A 16,533-nucleotide genomic window follows, 5' to 3' on the forward strand; every position below is an offset into this window, starting at 1 on the left:
AACGGCCTAAAGCTTACAAATCTCAAGTGCTATATTACACGACAGGTTGAGAACCCTCCAAATGTTTCGTAGCCCAGACCCAAAGGCGATGTCCAGTGCGCCGCGCTGTAAAGAAGGAGACTGTTTTCGTTGTCATTGTGGTGGTTATTATTTCTGCGTTACCGCCATATTCTGTGATTTGACAGTAACGATTCTCGCTAATAGAGCAGCGAGGTACGAATAACGTGTTCGGGAAAGGCGATATCCCACGATTACGTGCATCGTTATTATTGCGCCCGAAGGTGCGCGCGCGCGCGCGCGCGTGCACATACTACATCTCATATATTCTCGAGAGGCGCAACGATCTTTGCCTATGTATCGGTGTGTTTGTGGTAAGCATCGTGATATGTGGAAAAGTGTAAAGTGAACGAAGGAGAGGAGGCGTCAGAAAGTATCCATTTTCTTCAATGTCTAAACAATACGAAAACAAAGTGGGAGTTTAAAACAACAACATAGTAGTGTTTTTTTCTCTTGCTTGCTTTTCTCTGTCTATCTTTCTCACTTGTCTCTTGGACGCGTGTGTTCGTTGTGGTTTTGATGCGGGTGTGAGTAGCAGGTAGAACATCAAGGTAACAAAAATATCGAAGCGGGAAGCAGCGTCGAATGTTTTAAACATTAATTTTTTTATCATTTTTAACTACATTAAGCTTTTTTATAAACGAATTGTGACACAGCGGTGGCAATTGAAAATAATTGTACGAGAATGCAATACGAGTTGTTAGGTCGCCTAGCGTAGTATATCGCCTAGCGGCGACGGGCCCAGAGAGAAGCGGCGGAAAAATGGCGTCCGATAACGAAGCCTCTTGCGCGAGTGACCCAAATTTCGCGGTGATTTGTTCATTTCTCGAGTGCTTCGGCAAGTCCTGTGGCATTGTTTATCCTGATATCGCACACCTTCAAGAAATGCTCGAAAACACACAGGAAGGTAAGTAAAGCTACATGTATATGTGCATGTGTAGAAAAGAGAGAGAATGATTGACCCGCCCCCGCGAGACCAAAAATCTCGCGTGTGCTATTAGTTATTTTTTATATTTTTATATATTTTTGTTTGTAAATTTTGTTATTTAATGTTTTTATTAATTTCTAAATTATTTTAAAATAATAACTTATTTAAATAAACATAATAACAAATTTATAATTGTTTTCATCCCCTTTTTTCATTGGAATTCAACACATTATTTTTACAGATCTTTGTCTTTTATTTGTTTTGCTTTATATAGCAACAGTTAATAATAACAAAAGCTATAAGTAATTAATAATGATTAACAATCATTTATATGGAATTCATTATTTCATTAAAATAATACTTGATTATTGACAGCTTATTTCAATTTACTATTCACTGTTGTTATTTTCTCATGTGCTGCCACCTCCCTTGTTGTCAACGTCGCGTCGGTTACACGTGATTACGAGTTATGAATCGCGCGTCAAATTAATGATTCAGAAATATGTTTTAATAACTTAATATTTTATGATATTTTATATATAAAAGTAATTTAAAAATTATTATCAAGTTTTTATTTATTACATATTTACAAATTAAAATTTTAAATTATTAAATAAAATTATATAATTATATAAATCATAATATATTTTTATTAAAAAAAAAGTTTTTAAATTTATTTAAATATAGATATTTAGTTTTTTTTATATGTGCTTTTATCAATACTTACAATTATTTCCTTTTTTTAGTACCACAACAGTTAATAGATCTTCACATCAAATTACTACGAAAAACACGTAAAACAGTATCACCAGAAAAATGGGAACGTGCATTGGTTAAATTTTGTCATACATATTCTAATCAAGATGGATGGGAACTTGAACGGTTTGGTTATAAGAAAGCCCGTATTGCTGTCAAGCTGCGACTACTTAAAGTATAAGCATAATTATATTATTACATATTATAAAATATTATTTTTCTTTATAGATAAATATTTAAAAAAAAATACTTATATATTCTATATTATTCTATATATTCACATTTTGAATATTATATATATATAATTATACATAATCAATTTATTTTATAATATATTTTCTCATTTCAGGTTCTTTTAGAGACACAATTTGATTTAAATCAAAAGTTTAAAAATGAAGTAAATAAATTAGCAGCTAAGGAATTACGTGTGGAACCCTTAGGAAGAGATAAATCTGGTTTAGCTTATTGGTGTCAGCTTGATGAGGAATGCAATATTAGAGTTTATAGAGAAGATTTAGATGAAGAAAATTGGGAACTTGTAGCTAAGTAAGTCTTTAATATAAATATGAAATTCCTTATTCTGATTGATTTTAAATATATTATATATTATTATTAGGGATCGAGAAGGTGTAGTTAATCTTATAAATACTTTATCAAATGGAGAAATTGAAGCTATTCCAATTAATGAGGACAGTAATAGTTTAGAAATTTCTGAGAAACCTATTATTGATACGGGACAAATATCTACATCACCAAGTTTGGAGGATGAAGGTGTTCAAGAAAATGGTATTCATATTGAGGGATCTGATGAAAAAGACTTAGATAAAAGTGAAGATTTTGAAGATGAACGAGAACAAGATAACATTAATGAAGGTGATAATGTTGAGGAAGATATAGAAGGTGAAGATGAAATGACAAATGATGAAAGTTCTAAACAAAATACAGAGGAAGATGATTCTCAGCAGACAATACAAAATGAAGTAATAGAATCAAATCTTATTGAGACACCATCTTCAGTATCAGTATGTTCTCTTAAAATTTTAAATGGTAAGATTGATACATTATCAGAAAAAGAAATAGTTTCACCTCATGAAAAAGAATTAAACATTCAAAAACCAATTATTACTCCTGTTATATCTAATGATAAATCTGCAGAAACATATAAATCTGAAGAGCCTACAACAGGTAATAATTCAAAAATTAATTCTGATGAATCAGTGTCTTTTAAATCAATTGAAACACCTGTTATTACATCTCCCCTTAAGTTAATAAATGTTTCTGAAATAAAACAAATACATGAAGAAAAAGCTGTTAGTGGAATAACGCCAGTTGTATCTACATTGAATATAGTAAAGAAATATGAAGATTCAACAGATCAAATCATAAAACCATTAGATAAATTGTCTAATAAAAATAATTTTCCTTTTACGCCTGCAGATATGCCAACAGCTCATAGCAAATTATCTGTGAAACCAATAGATCAATTGGCTGCAAATCTTGTGAGAATACAATCTGAGAAACTTGAAAAACCAAGTGGAGCAAAATCATTAGAAAAAATCGCAGAAAATCTAGCGAGATCAGGAAGTATTGTGGGAAATATAATAAATGGAGATGATGATAGAATATCACAAGATTTTTATGCAAGAAGTCAAATAGAAAAAATTACTCCACTTAGAGAACATAGAGGTATGGATTTGTCTACATCACCTAGAGGATGGGAAAGCACAAATGAACAAAACAGACCAATGGACTTTTCTGGAATCGATTTATCTAGTCGAAAATTTAATAAAACTATTGAATTATCTTCTTCTGGATATAGAACTCAAGATTTTCAACATAGAGAAATGGACCTTAGTACGAAAAAATTAAATAAACCGGAAGTTACAAATTTACCATATGATGCTCGAACTGTGATGATGCGTAATCATGTAATGGTAGCAGATTTAAGTAAAAGACAAATGTCATTTCCTAATTACGAAATGTCTTCTGCTCCATATCATAATGCTACAAGAATGTCTACTAAGGAAGATCATAGATTACCAAATTATACAATACTTCCAGATCCAAGTAAAATTACAGCTTTAAGAATGAATCCAACACCGATAAAACGTTCGTTAGAAGGAGATGATATACAACAAGATATGTTAAAAAGAATAAGAGCAGATGTAATACCGATTAGAGGATCAATGGATAAAAGGCCAATAATAAGTAATAATTGGAGAGACGAAGTTGGTGAAGCTATTGAGGAACCAATGATAATGATTCAAGGTGAAGGATCTGGTAGTGATTGTGATGCAGTCAATCCTGGTCTTGGAGAAGCTGTAGAAGAACCTATAATTTTTTTTTATGGAGAAGGATCTGGTGAAGAATGTCAGACAGGTAATCCTGGTGAAGAAACAACTGACAATAAAGAAAGCAACGAATCAAAAAATGAAGCTGACTCTGCTACTTCTTCTCCATCATCAAATAAAAATTTAAACGAAGATAGCCTTATAAATGAAGTATCTGTTGGATCACTAGTAACAAGTAAAAATGCGATAAAATTAAACAGAAATTATCCTCAATCAAGTGTTAGTATAAGAAGTAATTGTCAAACTGTAGGCTCAACACAAGAAAAATCAAAGTTCAAACCATCATTGGGCATTCAAATAATACCAAAAAATTCTAATAGTTCTGTGAAAAGATTATCAAGATGGGATGTTGGAAAACCAGAAGAAAAACCAGAATGTGACAGTAGTATCATATCAAATGAAGAAGACATATCACAAAAGAGAAATGAAACTGAGCGCGAAGATTCGTCTAGTAAAAATCAAGATATTAAACTAGACGAAAATTCTATAAATACTGAAAATTTAAATATACAAAAAAGAAATACAGAAATAGAAAATTTGCAAGAAAGTACAGACGAAAATTCCCAAAAGCACAGAACTATTTCACAAGATACTATGCAATGTGACTCGTCTATATCTTTATGTCAAGCGGATACATCAGAAACTGAATTTTACACAGAAATTATACCCACAACACAACAATCAATAAATAATAAAGATATTATTGGAAATGTTTGTGATTCTGATAGTATAGCTTCACATGAAACAGAAAGAGTAAATAATGAATGTAAATCAGTGGCTGCATCTCCACCAAGATTTTTTTTTGGACCTAATTGTATTTCATACACTTCTAGGGTAGAAACATTTGAATCATCTTCTGATCATACAGTTTCAACAACGATAGAATCTAAATCAGATACATTACAATATGAATGTGTTTCTTCTTCCAAGCCAACAGAAGATATAATTACTTACAAATCAGATGATTTTATCATAACTCAAATGAATAATTCATTAAAAGTAAATTCATCTACAAGTAATAATTTAGTTTGTGAGAATGATAATAAGAATAAAATAGAAAAAATTGAAGGACCAACTAATACATGGAAACAAACAATTTCTTCAAAATATTCTACACAAGAACAACATTGTTCAATACAGAAAACAGAAATAGATTTATCTAAATCTGAATCAAAAGAAGAACATTTTAAATCTGTTATAGATTCTATTTCTAGTAGTGAAAATACAAAAAATGAATATACAAAATCTGAAGAAATAGAAATATTAGATGTAACTTCACAACCTCATAGTACGAATGATATAAAAAAAGAAAGTAAAGATTTAAAATCTGACAATGCAATTGTAACACAATCTATAATGCAATTTAACTCAGATACTGAATCTGTACATTTTGAGATATCAAAAGCAAAAAGTAATACATTAGAAGAACAATTAGAAAGTCAAAATAAAATATCAGATCTACAAAACTTTGCTAAAAATATAGAAACATTAAATTTTTCTTCTAAAGATGAAGCTGATTATAAATCTAATGCATTGATAATTAAGAAAACTGAATTAGAAACAGATTCCACAGCTGTTAATAATAATTCATGTTCATCATCTTTTGCTCAAAATTCAGAATCAGATAGTACAAATAAGGAAGAATTATTTACCTGTCAGAATGTAGATAATTCAACAGAAAAAAAGATTGAACACATTTCTGAGAAAGAATTTAATTTATCTGTTGAAAGTTATAAACAAAATGACAAAAATGATAATATTCAAAAATTTTATAATCAAGAAAAGCAATTAGTAAATCCTAATAACGAAAATTTAGAAAATTTAATTGATTCTGATTTACATTTAGCACATAATTACAGTAAAATTAATAAAAAAGTGGAAATTTCACAACAAAATGAAATTTTGGTTGATTCATTTACAAAAAATTCTGTGCCTGATATTAATATTGAATTAGATTTTACAGACAGTTCTACTGTTACTAGTTCAGAATCAATTAAACAATGTAATAAAGATGCACTAGTTCCTACAATAAGTAGCTCAGATGATACTTGCATTCAAAATACTTCCATTCATGAAAGTGTTAAAGTGCATTCAAATTCTGAGAAATCGTCCTTCAAAAATGAATGTCCTATTTACAATGTATTACCAGAGACAGTACCTGACACAAATAATTTTAAACCATCCAACAATTCTGATGCAGTTGAAATCAATTTATCTAATATAGTTCAAACTGCAACATTAGAAGATCAAAGTTCCTGTATTGATCAAGATTTAAATAAAGATATGATCATTGATAATAAATTATCAAAATCTGATAAACTTTCTAAATTTAATGAGGAAAAAACATATTTTAATGAAAATTCATCGCATGATGAAAGTACATGTGGTCTTTCATTGGAATTATGTTCATCTTCTGATGAAATAAATAAATTTGATGTTGTTACTGATAATGAAAAGTTAAAAAGTATCAATTATGTGGACATTCAACAAAAATCGGATACTATACTGTTATCTGATGCACCTACAATTTCAGAAGTTGAAAAAAAGATTGAACAGATTGAAAAAAATAGTATGATTCAATGTGAATATAATACAAAACATATAGAAGAGAATAATATAAAAAATAAAGAGGAAAAATCTACATGTAACATTATAGAAAATGAAAATGAAATTCAGCAAGAATATATTAGTGAAAATTCAAAGATAGAAGAACCAAAATTAAATCAATTAATTGCAGATCTACAGGAATCAAACGAAATTAAACATTCTTTAGTGGCAAATTATGAGAGCAGTGATTCTAATGATTGTATTGATTACACTCCTGAAACTTCTCAAATAGAATCAACTGAAAATAAGAATAATTTATTTACAAATTTAGGAGTTGAATCAATGATTATTAATGAACAAAAAACTGAAAAATTAATTATGAAGGATGATATATCATCTAGAGAATTAAAAAATGATATAATCATTGATAACAAAGAAAGAGAATCAATGTCAGAAAATAATACCGAGACAATGACAAACGAAACTGAATATAAACAGGAGAAAATAATTAGCAAAGAAATAATTGAAGAAGATTATAATTGTGTTGTTAATCAATATAATTTGAATGAAAATTCAAATGAGAAAACAAATATTAACAATTCTGAAAAAGATCATACTATAGAATTAACAAAAACAGAAATATTACCAATTCTTCATGAAACTGATTCATTAAATAAAGAAAATATAAATTCAACATTAATTAAAACAAATAATTTAATAGACGAAATAAATAAAACAGAAACTAATGATTCAATTAAAATTTCAAATGAAATCATGAATTCAATTTCTGAAGAAAAGAATGATAGTCAAACAATAAATTCTATAAATATAATTAAAACACATAAACAAGCAGACAAAGATAATGAATACAATGATATTAAAAAAGACATAACATGTGAAAATTTAAAAGAACAATCTATAGAACCTATAGAAGAAAAATTAATAAATTTTGACAGTGATATCAAATTTATTAGAAATAAAGAATCAGAACATGTCAGAAAAGAATTTACAATCATGGAACCATGTAAATTAACAGAATTATCAGAATTTGGCAATAAGGAAAATAAATTTGATGATACATATTTACATGGTGAAGAAGATTTGAATAAAGATTTATCTGAGAATACAACTCTTCATTCTATACGAAATATTTTGCCACTTAATAAATTTGACAATACATCCTCAGGTATAAATAAATCTGAAGTGTATAAAAATAATATTTCAACTGTATCAGAAAATTTCAAATCTATGGATAATCTACAATTTGTAAATTTTATATCTGATAAATCAGAGAATTTAAATGTATCAGATAATCATGAAAAGCATAATGAATCACATGTTATGAATAAAACAATAGAATCCCTTCCTGAAAATACTATTTCTAGAATAAATGATAAAGGAACATTTTTTAATATACACGAAGCAACACCAGAATCAACTACTATTATAGACAATTTTAAAAAAGAATGTAGTAAAAGATTAAATGAAGTTTTCGATACTCAAGATGTTCCTCCATTAAAATTTAAACCTCCATATGTAGAATCTAATGAACAAATGTTAGAAGATTTAGCTAATTCTAAAATACAATTGGATCAAAATTTAAGTAATCTTAAACAAGTAGAAATTGATGAAACTAAAATAAATGAAGATATAGCATCTGATAATACTATAGAACATTTAACAAAACATGAATACAGCATAATAACTAATACAACAGATAACATATTACATGAAATTGAGCAAAAAAATAATGGTAAAAATAATGAAAAAAAACAAAGTTCAGAAATACAAAGTATTGAAGTAAAAACGGTCGCTTTAACATCTGACGATTCTATGGAAGTAGATAACCAAAATTTGTTTAATACAATTCCCGAAGAAATGGATCCTTTAGCGTGTACTGATGATGATACATTTAAAAAATTAGATGATAACGAACAAAATGACATCTCTACACCAAAAATAGGTTTACGAGTTAAATCCGTATCTGAACTCGTTTATGATGGATGGAAACTAGATTCCACCGAAACACCAATAATATCTCGTAAACGCCGTAATAGTTCCCATGAATCAAATTCTGAAGATATAATTACGAAACAAAATGATGAAGAAATTATAGGAGGTAAAAGAATAAAATTGCGTACGAAACGTATGCCTGATAAACAATTACGAAAATCTGTAGAGGAAAGTCGTATTGTAACGATAAGTTCAGAAGATGAGGCTATGAAATGTAGTCCTGAAAAATCAGAGGATCAAGAAATTAAGGATATGAGTGATGACCAAAGTACTATCCATTCAATTGCAATTGGAAGAAAAACAAGGGGACGTCCTAGAGGAAGACGAAGACGAGGCTATAGAGGAAGTGGACGTTCAAATCGGCCAAAACATTCTGAATTTCAAAGCATTCAATCTTCTGAAATATCACCTGAAGTTCATCTTGATGGAACACCAAGTAATAATGATTCTTTAAGTATGACACCAATTTCACAAAAAAAACGAAAGAAAAGTAAGTTTTTATTTATTTTTTTTTTATATATATTTTCTTGTATTACATCTTGTATTATAAGATAATATATAAAAATACTACTTACAGGGAAAATGGTTTTGGGTCTAGAAGTAGGAAGAGATATTGTTCCTGAAACACAGACAGGATTAATTCAAGATGAAACACCTGTAAGACAGTCTAGAAGAATAGCACAATTAAAAATTAAAGAAGAAGCAGATAGACGAAGAATTGAAGAGGAGACTTCAAACGAAAGAAAAGAAAAGAAAGATTGTATGGAAAAGAAAAAACGGAAAAAACAAAAAGTACACTTTTATTTTATATGATTTTTTTATTAATATTAATATATGTAGGATAACCATTGTATCTTTTTCAGCTTGAAAGTGAAGAAGAAATTGTGATAAGAGAAACGGAAAAAGAAAAAAAGTCCAAAAAGAAACGTAGAAAGAGAAAAAAGAAAAAAATGTTGGCTAAATTCAATGAAGCAAATCCATGGCAAAGTTCTTCAGGTTCTAGCAGTGATGAAGAAAATGAAAATGATGAAGAAGAGGATGAAGATGAAGAAATAGAAAGTGAAGGATCATTACTTTTTAAAAGTGATCATGAATTTTCACCAGAAAGTGATCTTGAAAAAGATCAAGAATCAGAGCCATTAAGAAGAGCAAGAACTGCACAAAAGGGTATTATACGATTATTTACAATTATAAACTTTATTAAAATATAAGTATTTTTACTTTATTAAAATTTTTATTTTCATTATTTTTATTTTTTTACTTTATTAAAATATAATATATTATTTAATTATAGCTCAGAGTGATGTTGAAGAAGCAGATGATGAATATGCTTGTCAAAAATGTGGTAAAGCAGATCATCCAGAATGGATACTTTTATGTGATTCTTGCGATAAAGGCTGGCATTGTTCTTGTCTTAGGCCTGCTCTTATGTTAATACCAGAAGGTGATTGGTTTTGTCCTCCATGTCAACATGTAAGTTTTTAATTTTAATGCATATATTTTATTGTGATATTTTAACTATTATTTAATATTTAATTTTAGAACTTGCTAGTAACTAAGTTAAGAGAAAGCTTAAAAATGTATGATCAATTGACAAAGAGACACGAAAATGAAGTTTTAAGAAAGAAGAGATTAGCATTTGTTGGTATAAGTTTAGATAATGTTCTTCACAAAAATGAATCACAACGTCATCAAAAAGGATCAAAAGCATCCAGTCAAGAATCTGATAACGGTAACTTTTTAATTTTTCTTTTTTACATTATTTATTTTATTATTTTAAATGAATTTTTTATATTTTTTTATAGAATCTACATCTGCTTCATCTTCTACAAGTACAGAAACATCAAGTAGTGAAGAAAGCGAACCTGTATATCAATTACGCGAAAGACGTTGTGCTAACAAATATAAATTTAATGATTATGATGCTATGATCAATGCTGCAATTCAAGATGAGGTAGAAGCTATTCAAGGAGCTGGTAATCAAGGAAGAGGAAAAGATATTGCGACCATAGTGAATGCTGAAAAAGAAGAAGCTCAGGTTTCTTACACATTTTTAATTGATTTGTTGTTTATAATTTGTTTTTTAATATTAATTTGCTTTTAGCTTCATTTTAAGAATGAAGTATTAAACATTGAAGAAACTCCAGAGAATAAAGATGATATTGACAGAAAATCAGAAAAAGAAAGTGATGAAGAATATAAAATTGAATGTGAAGATGGCATGGATGAAGAAGAAGAACATAAAGGGGTAGTAAAAAAATTCTTATCACGTAAAAAACATCGCAAATTAAATAGCCTTGATATAAGTAGTGAAGATGATCCTGAAAGTGATGAAGATTTCAAAGGTACAAGCTCTGAAGAGGAAGAAGATTTTGATGATCACATAACATCGTCTGATGAAAGTACTTTCGCTGATGTAAAACGACGTAATAAAAAGGGAGATTCACGATCAGTACGAAGAAGCACTAGAGCTAGAACTACACGCTATGATGAAGATTTTAGTAAGTATAACAAATAACTTTTCTAATATTCTAACATTTTATTTAAGTTTTATTCATAAAAAAAAATTTATTTTTTATTAAAATTTTATATTTAAAATTTTTTATAGTAAATGATGACAGTGAAGAAAGTGATAGACCAAAACGAAAAAAATCTCGATCAACGTGGGATTCAGATAATGAGGATAGTGATAATTCGTGGCGACAAAGGAAAAAAAAGTAGGACATTTTATTTACTATATAATTAATTTATGATTAGATCATTATTTTTAAATTTTATTTTAGAAGTAAAACCATATCAACATCTAGATATAAGACATTATCGAAAACAAAAAGTAAAAAGAAAAAAAAGAGAAAACGTATAATTGAATCTGATAATCAAAGTGAAAATGAGTCAAATGAGGAACCAAAAATTGAAATAACAAGTGAAATACAATCACAATTAGAAAATAATGAATCCATAATGCCTCATATATTAGATGCTAAACTTGATGATGCAAATGAAAATAATGAAGACAAACCTATAAATGAAATAAAATTACAAGAAATAAATTCGGAAATGCCTGATATACCTGCCACTCTATCATTAGAAGAAATAACACAACAAAAGAAAAAGAAAGTAAGTTCTATAATATTTATATGAAATATTTGAAGTACTCTCTTTTTTAATATTTGTTTTTTTTTTTTAATTTATTGTAGGAAAACACATTAAAAACAAAGAAGACACCAACAATTCGAAGAAAAGTACGTTTTATTATTATCTAATTTTATGGTGTTTATTTTAAGAGATAGCATTCTTATTTAAATATTTTATTTATATTTTTTATATTCTAATCAATAATTTATAATCTAATCATTAATCATCAATCATTTTAGATTATATACGGTGATCTTCCAGATGAAAATAAACCAGAAGAAGAAGAAATATTAAGTAGGCGAACTCGTGGTAAAAAAATTAATTATCAAGAAGAAATGGCATCAGATAGTGAAGAGGTAATATATTATAATATAATATAATATAATATAATATAATATAATATAATATAATATATTATATTATAATATAATATATTATATTATATTATAATATATTATAATATAGCATAAGATAAAGATATGAAAATGAAAAAAAATTTTTTTGTTATACTATAGGAGTTAAAAAAAGCATTAAGAAAAACGGGTGAAAGCGAAGATGAATTTGTTGTGAATGAAGGTGAAGATTTAAACGAAGATGCTGAGAAAGATTCAGATTCAGGTAAATAAAAAAGAATGTACTAATTTTAAGTATAGGCATACACGTGAATTAATATATAATATCACCTTATAGGTGATATTTATAATCCAAAAAAAGATGGTCATAAATTTAAAAATAAATCGCCAAAAAATAGAAAACCTAGAAAAAGCAAGAGTCCCGGTGGTAAACGAAAGATGTTAAACGATGGAACTCCGAAACAAAGAAAAAAACCTGGTCCAAAACCTGGAAGTAAAAACAAATCTCGTAAACAAAACTTTTTGTTTAATTCTGTAATTCAAAGAAGAGATGATCAAGAAAAAGATATTATAGCAAATGTGATGGATAATCCTATAGGAGAAATAGATACGAAAATTGATGAGAATCTTTCAGAAAATGTAGGTTTAACTAGCACAGCTATGTCAGTGGCAGGTTCTTTTACTGGAGATGTTCCAGAAGGTTCTTTGACAGGACTTGGAGCTAGTGAACTTACTGAGTTAGATGACGAACAATTAGAACAAATGATGATGGAAGATGAAGAATATGGCAGGCGACAGTTGGAACTTGCAGCTATTGAAATAGCAAAAAAGAAGAAAAAAGAAGAGCGAGAAGCAAAAAAATTGGAAAAGGCACGATTAAAAGCGTTGGAAATATTGGCAGCTGAAAGACAACGAGATCCTAATGCCCCAGAAGGAATTGATGGAGAAATACCAAAGAAGAAAAAAAGAGGTCGTCGTAGTAAAGCCGAAATTCTTGCAGAACAAATGCGTAGGGATGGGGCTCCAAATTTGAATACTAGTTTGACTGCTGCTATGCCGCAAAATTTGATAACTACTATACCATCTAATATTAATCCTAATATATCAGCTGTTATGACGCCTGATGCAGAAAGAACAGGTGAAGGACACATTCCTATGATGACAGGACCAGATGGACAACTTTTTAATCCTGATGGATCGCCTATAAAACCTAAAAGAAGAGGGCGTGGAAAAGGTAAAAAGACTCTTGCATTGGAAGCAGCTAGAGCTGCGGAAGCAGCAGCAAAAGCTGCGGCTGAAGCTGGTTTAATAGGAATGGGAACTGATTCGAATTCGGAGATAAAACCCAATGAAATTCCGAATGTACTTCCTACACCAGGTAGTAGCACTTCTGGTTCGGCTCCGTCCACACCACCTGCTGGCGTTGTTACAACACAAGGACCACCTTCGTCACAAACACCAACTTCACAGTCTGTTTATCCATCATTACCACCTAATCAACAGTCTTCCGTTATTACCAGGATGCTTCAGTCTCAACCCGTATCGAGTAGCCCACAATCCTTTTCCGCTGCAGCTGCAGCAATGGGACACAAATATTTTGGAGGACCAAACGCTGCAAGTCAAATGATGGGCGGACCTAGGACAGGTTATGAAATGCAACCACGTGGAAGAATTCCTTCTCCGTACAGACAAGCAGGACAATCTTCCATACCACCTCATTTTGCAGCTGTAAGATCAGGAACTCCACCAATGAGAATGAGAGTACCTGGTCCACAAATATATCATACGCCCCATCATCCAATGGATCCTTCTCCATCAGGTGGTGGACCAATATCAATTAGCAATCGAGATCGTAGTTCTCCACTTGGTCCTGGACCTGCGATGATTCCACCAGCTGCTGGAAGTCCTCTAACAAAAGGTGGTCCTACACCTCCTCCACCTCCTCCTTATGTCAGAGGAGCACCTCCTATGTCCAGGTTTACAGACAATCCAATGGGTCCTAGACATCAAATGCCACCTTTTACGAATGCTTCACCAGTTAATCATAATATGCAACAACCATCACCACCTCCTAATCGACCACCTGGTAATTTTTCTCCGTATCATCCTCCACCTCCACCAAATTATCATTATGGTGCCTATCCACCTCCACCACCATTGTCTACAGCAGATGATGCAGCCGCATATCAAGGATCTCCATATCCCGCGGATCATTTTTCATCCCCTGCGGATAATCAACCACCTATTCAAGCTCCACCTCCTCCTCAACCTCCATCTCAACAGCAAGCACATTCAAATGCTGATGCTGGCAATAAACAATATGATGAAGAAGGTTCTGGAGAATTTAGTGGTTTAGTATCATACTTCAGTAGCCAGAGAGAAGATGATCTTGATTCGTAGCATGAGTGAGATCTTGGCCAACCCTGAATCTTTATGTAGAATGCATTAAATAATAGTATTTTAACAATCAAACAAGTAAAAATCACAACTTTTGCTCGAGAGGACAAGTATAAGAGAAACATTAAAAAAGTTAATAACATATAATGTAACGTAAATAAAAAAAGTAGATATAAATTTATATCTACTTTATATATTATATATATACATATATATATATATATATATATATATATATGTATGTATGTATACATACATATATATCGGGGCATTGGAATGTTTAAAATAATGATTGAAAAAAGAGTATTTCCATAACATACGATGTACGTTCTAGCGTTATTTTATACGCCTATTGTACTGTTTTAAAATATAAGAAAAAAACGTAGAGTTAGAATTGTCTTCCTCTTAGACCTCTTAAGCAAACAGTTGTTTAAAATCTTTATACTCTTAAAATAGAAAAAAAGAAAAACCGCGCCAAAACCAAATCTGAGGTTGGCCAAGTGAAAATAAAAAAAAAAATATGTTAATGACTAACAGTGAAGCCTATTTCTTAAAAGTTGTAAGCTTTTTGTAATTAGTTCGAGTTTGATTTATATAAAGCAAACGACCAGTCACTAGTAGCAACTTACGTTGCATATTGCTAGAGAAAGGATTACACAAAGATCTGACCAGAATTTTAACTAATCATTCATTACTATTTACACATGAAATTAATGCACAGTTACTTTCGAATCCATTGTAGATGTGTAGATGTCCTCTCCCAAATAAACGTTTGCTGTTGAAAAAGTCGATCTTAGTAGTAATCAGAAAAAATTAACAAATTCGGACTATGCGCCGTTGTTACATGTATATATGTAAATACAATAAGTCCTTTAGATTATATTACATGTATTATATATACACAGTCATGCAGAACACTATAAAATGAATTAGTGCAAAGGGCACAAATGTAATATTTAAATTAAAACGAAAGAAATGGCATCCGATTATAATAAATTAACAAATGGTGTGAAGACTACTACTATAATTATTTATAAAGAAAAATTAAAAATTTATAATAGGTAGTATATATATTGTATTTTACAAATTTTACTTGATAATTATATTAAAAAGAATAAAACATTTGGATATAGTTATATTAGAGAACAGGAGGCTGCTAAATTCAATTCTAAAAAAGTGAGAGAAAAAATTTAAATGAAATAGACATTAAACGTATGTAGATAATCAAAAAATGAAGAAAAAAATTTTTTATTTTATCGTGGCGTGCAATTACAAATACATAGTTTATATGTAACTATATGTGTGTAAATGTATATGATTTTTTTTAGACATGTGCAACAATGTTGACAGAGACTAAAAAGTTTTTCTTGTTTTTTATTTTTTCTATATCCATTCTTTTTTTTTTTTTTTTTTGGAAAATATCTTTCTAAAATACTTTTCAAATGTTTAAAAAAAGAAAATGATATATATATATATATATATATATTTATATATATATATATATATATATATATATATATATATATATATTTATATATATAATATGTATATAATATATATTATATATATAAATATTAACAATATATTATAAAGAATTAATTATATAAATATTTTATATCATTAAAAATTATTATAAACTAGATTCAAACTTAATATTATTCGTGCAACTTTGAAAAATTTATTTGAATTCATTTCTTGGATAAATATTCGAAAAATAATATTTTTTAATGAAGAAGTGAATGTAAACAAAATTAATTAGATTGAGTGATTTACTGAACAGATACGTTTATATGCAAAAAATGATAAGAACAGTAATCAAACTAAAATATGTTTTAACTTTTAATTTCACATAAAACAGCCTCCTGCTCTTTGATCAATTTGCAAAGCTGATAGTGTCTTTGCGTCACAAAAGTCATGTATCTGTTTAGTTATCACAAGTACGTGCATACCTAACATAAATAGAAGTTATATGAATAAAAAGAAGGAAATACATTAT

At 29.1% G+C, this 16,533-nt stretch overlaps 1 protein-coding gene across 1 annotated transcript; it reads left to right on the plus strand.

Annotated features, from left to right (window-relative positions):
- The first annotated feature begins 547 nt into the window (after positions 1–547).
- Positions 548–15,900, plus strand: LOC100864093 (uncharacterized). The gene is made up of 16 exons (XM_031919401.2): positions 548–964; positions 1,732–1,916; positions 2,091–2,287; positions 2,358–9,142; positions 9,230–9,444; positions 9,516–9,819; positions 9,947–10,125; positions 10,195–10,384; positions 10,458–10,690; positions 10,757–11,153; positions 11,261–11,369; positions 11,436–11,769; positions 11,850–11,894; positions 12,027–12,143; positions 12,303–12,405; positions 12,478–15,900. Exons 1-16 carry the CDS (start codon positions 820–822, stop codon positions 14,538–14,540), a joined length of 11,601 nt encoding a protein of 3,866 aa, XP_031775261.2. The 5' UTR covers positions 548–819; the 3' UTR covers positions 14,541–15,900.
- The last annotated feature ends 633 nt before the right edge of the window (positions 15,901–16,533 follow it).

Source organism: Apis florea, unplaced genomic scaffold (assembly GCF_048593485.1).
Source record: "Apis florea isolate Af1SG1 unplaced genomic scaffold, ASM4859348v1 contig_32_pilon, whole genome shotgun sequence".
Lineage (NCBI taxonomy): Eukaryota > Metazoa > Arthropoda > Insecta > Hymenoptera > Apidae > Apis > Apis florea.

Bases quoted from the DNA above. Each gene is read 5' to 3' on its own strand.
- LOC100864093 (XM_031919401.2), top strand. From the start codon at position 820: ATGGCGTCCGATAACGAAGCCTCTTGCGCGAGTGACCCAAATTTCGCG. The intron at 10,126-10,194 runs GTAAGTTTTTAA...ATTTAATTTTAG, and splicing joins TTTGTCCTCCATGTCAACAT to AACTTGCTAGTAACTAAGTT. The intron at 11,770-11,849 runs GTAAGTTCTATA...AATTTATTGTAG, and splicing joins CACAACAAAAGAAAAAGAAA to GAAAACACATTAAAAACAAA.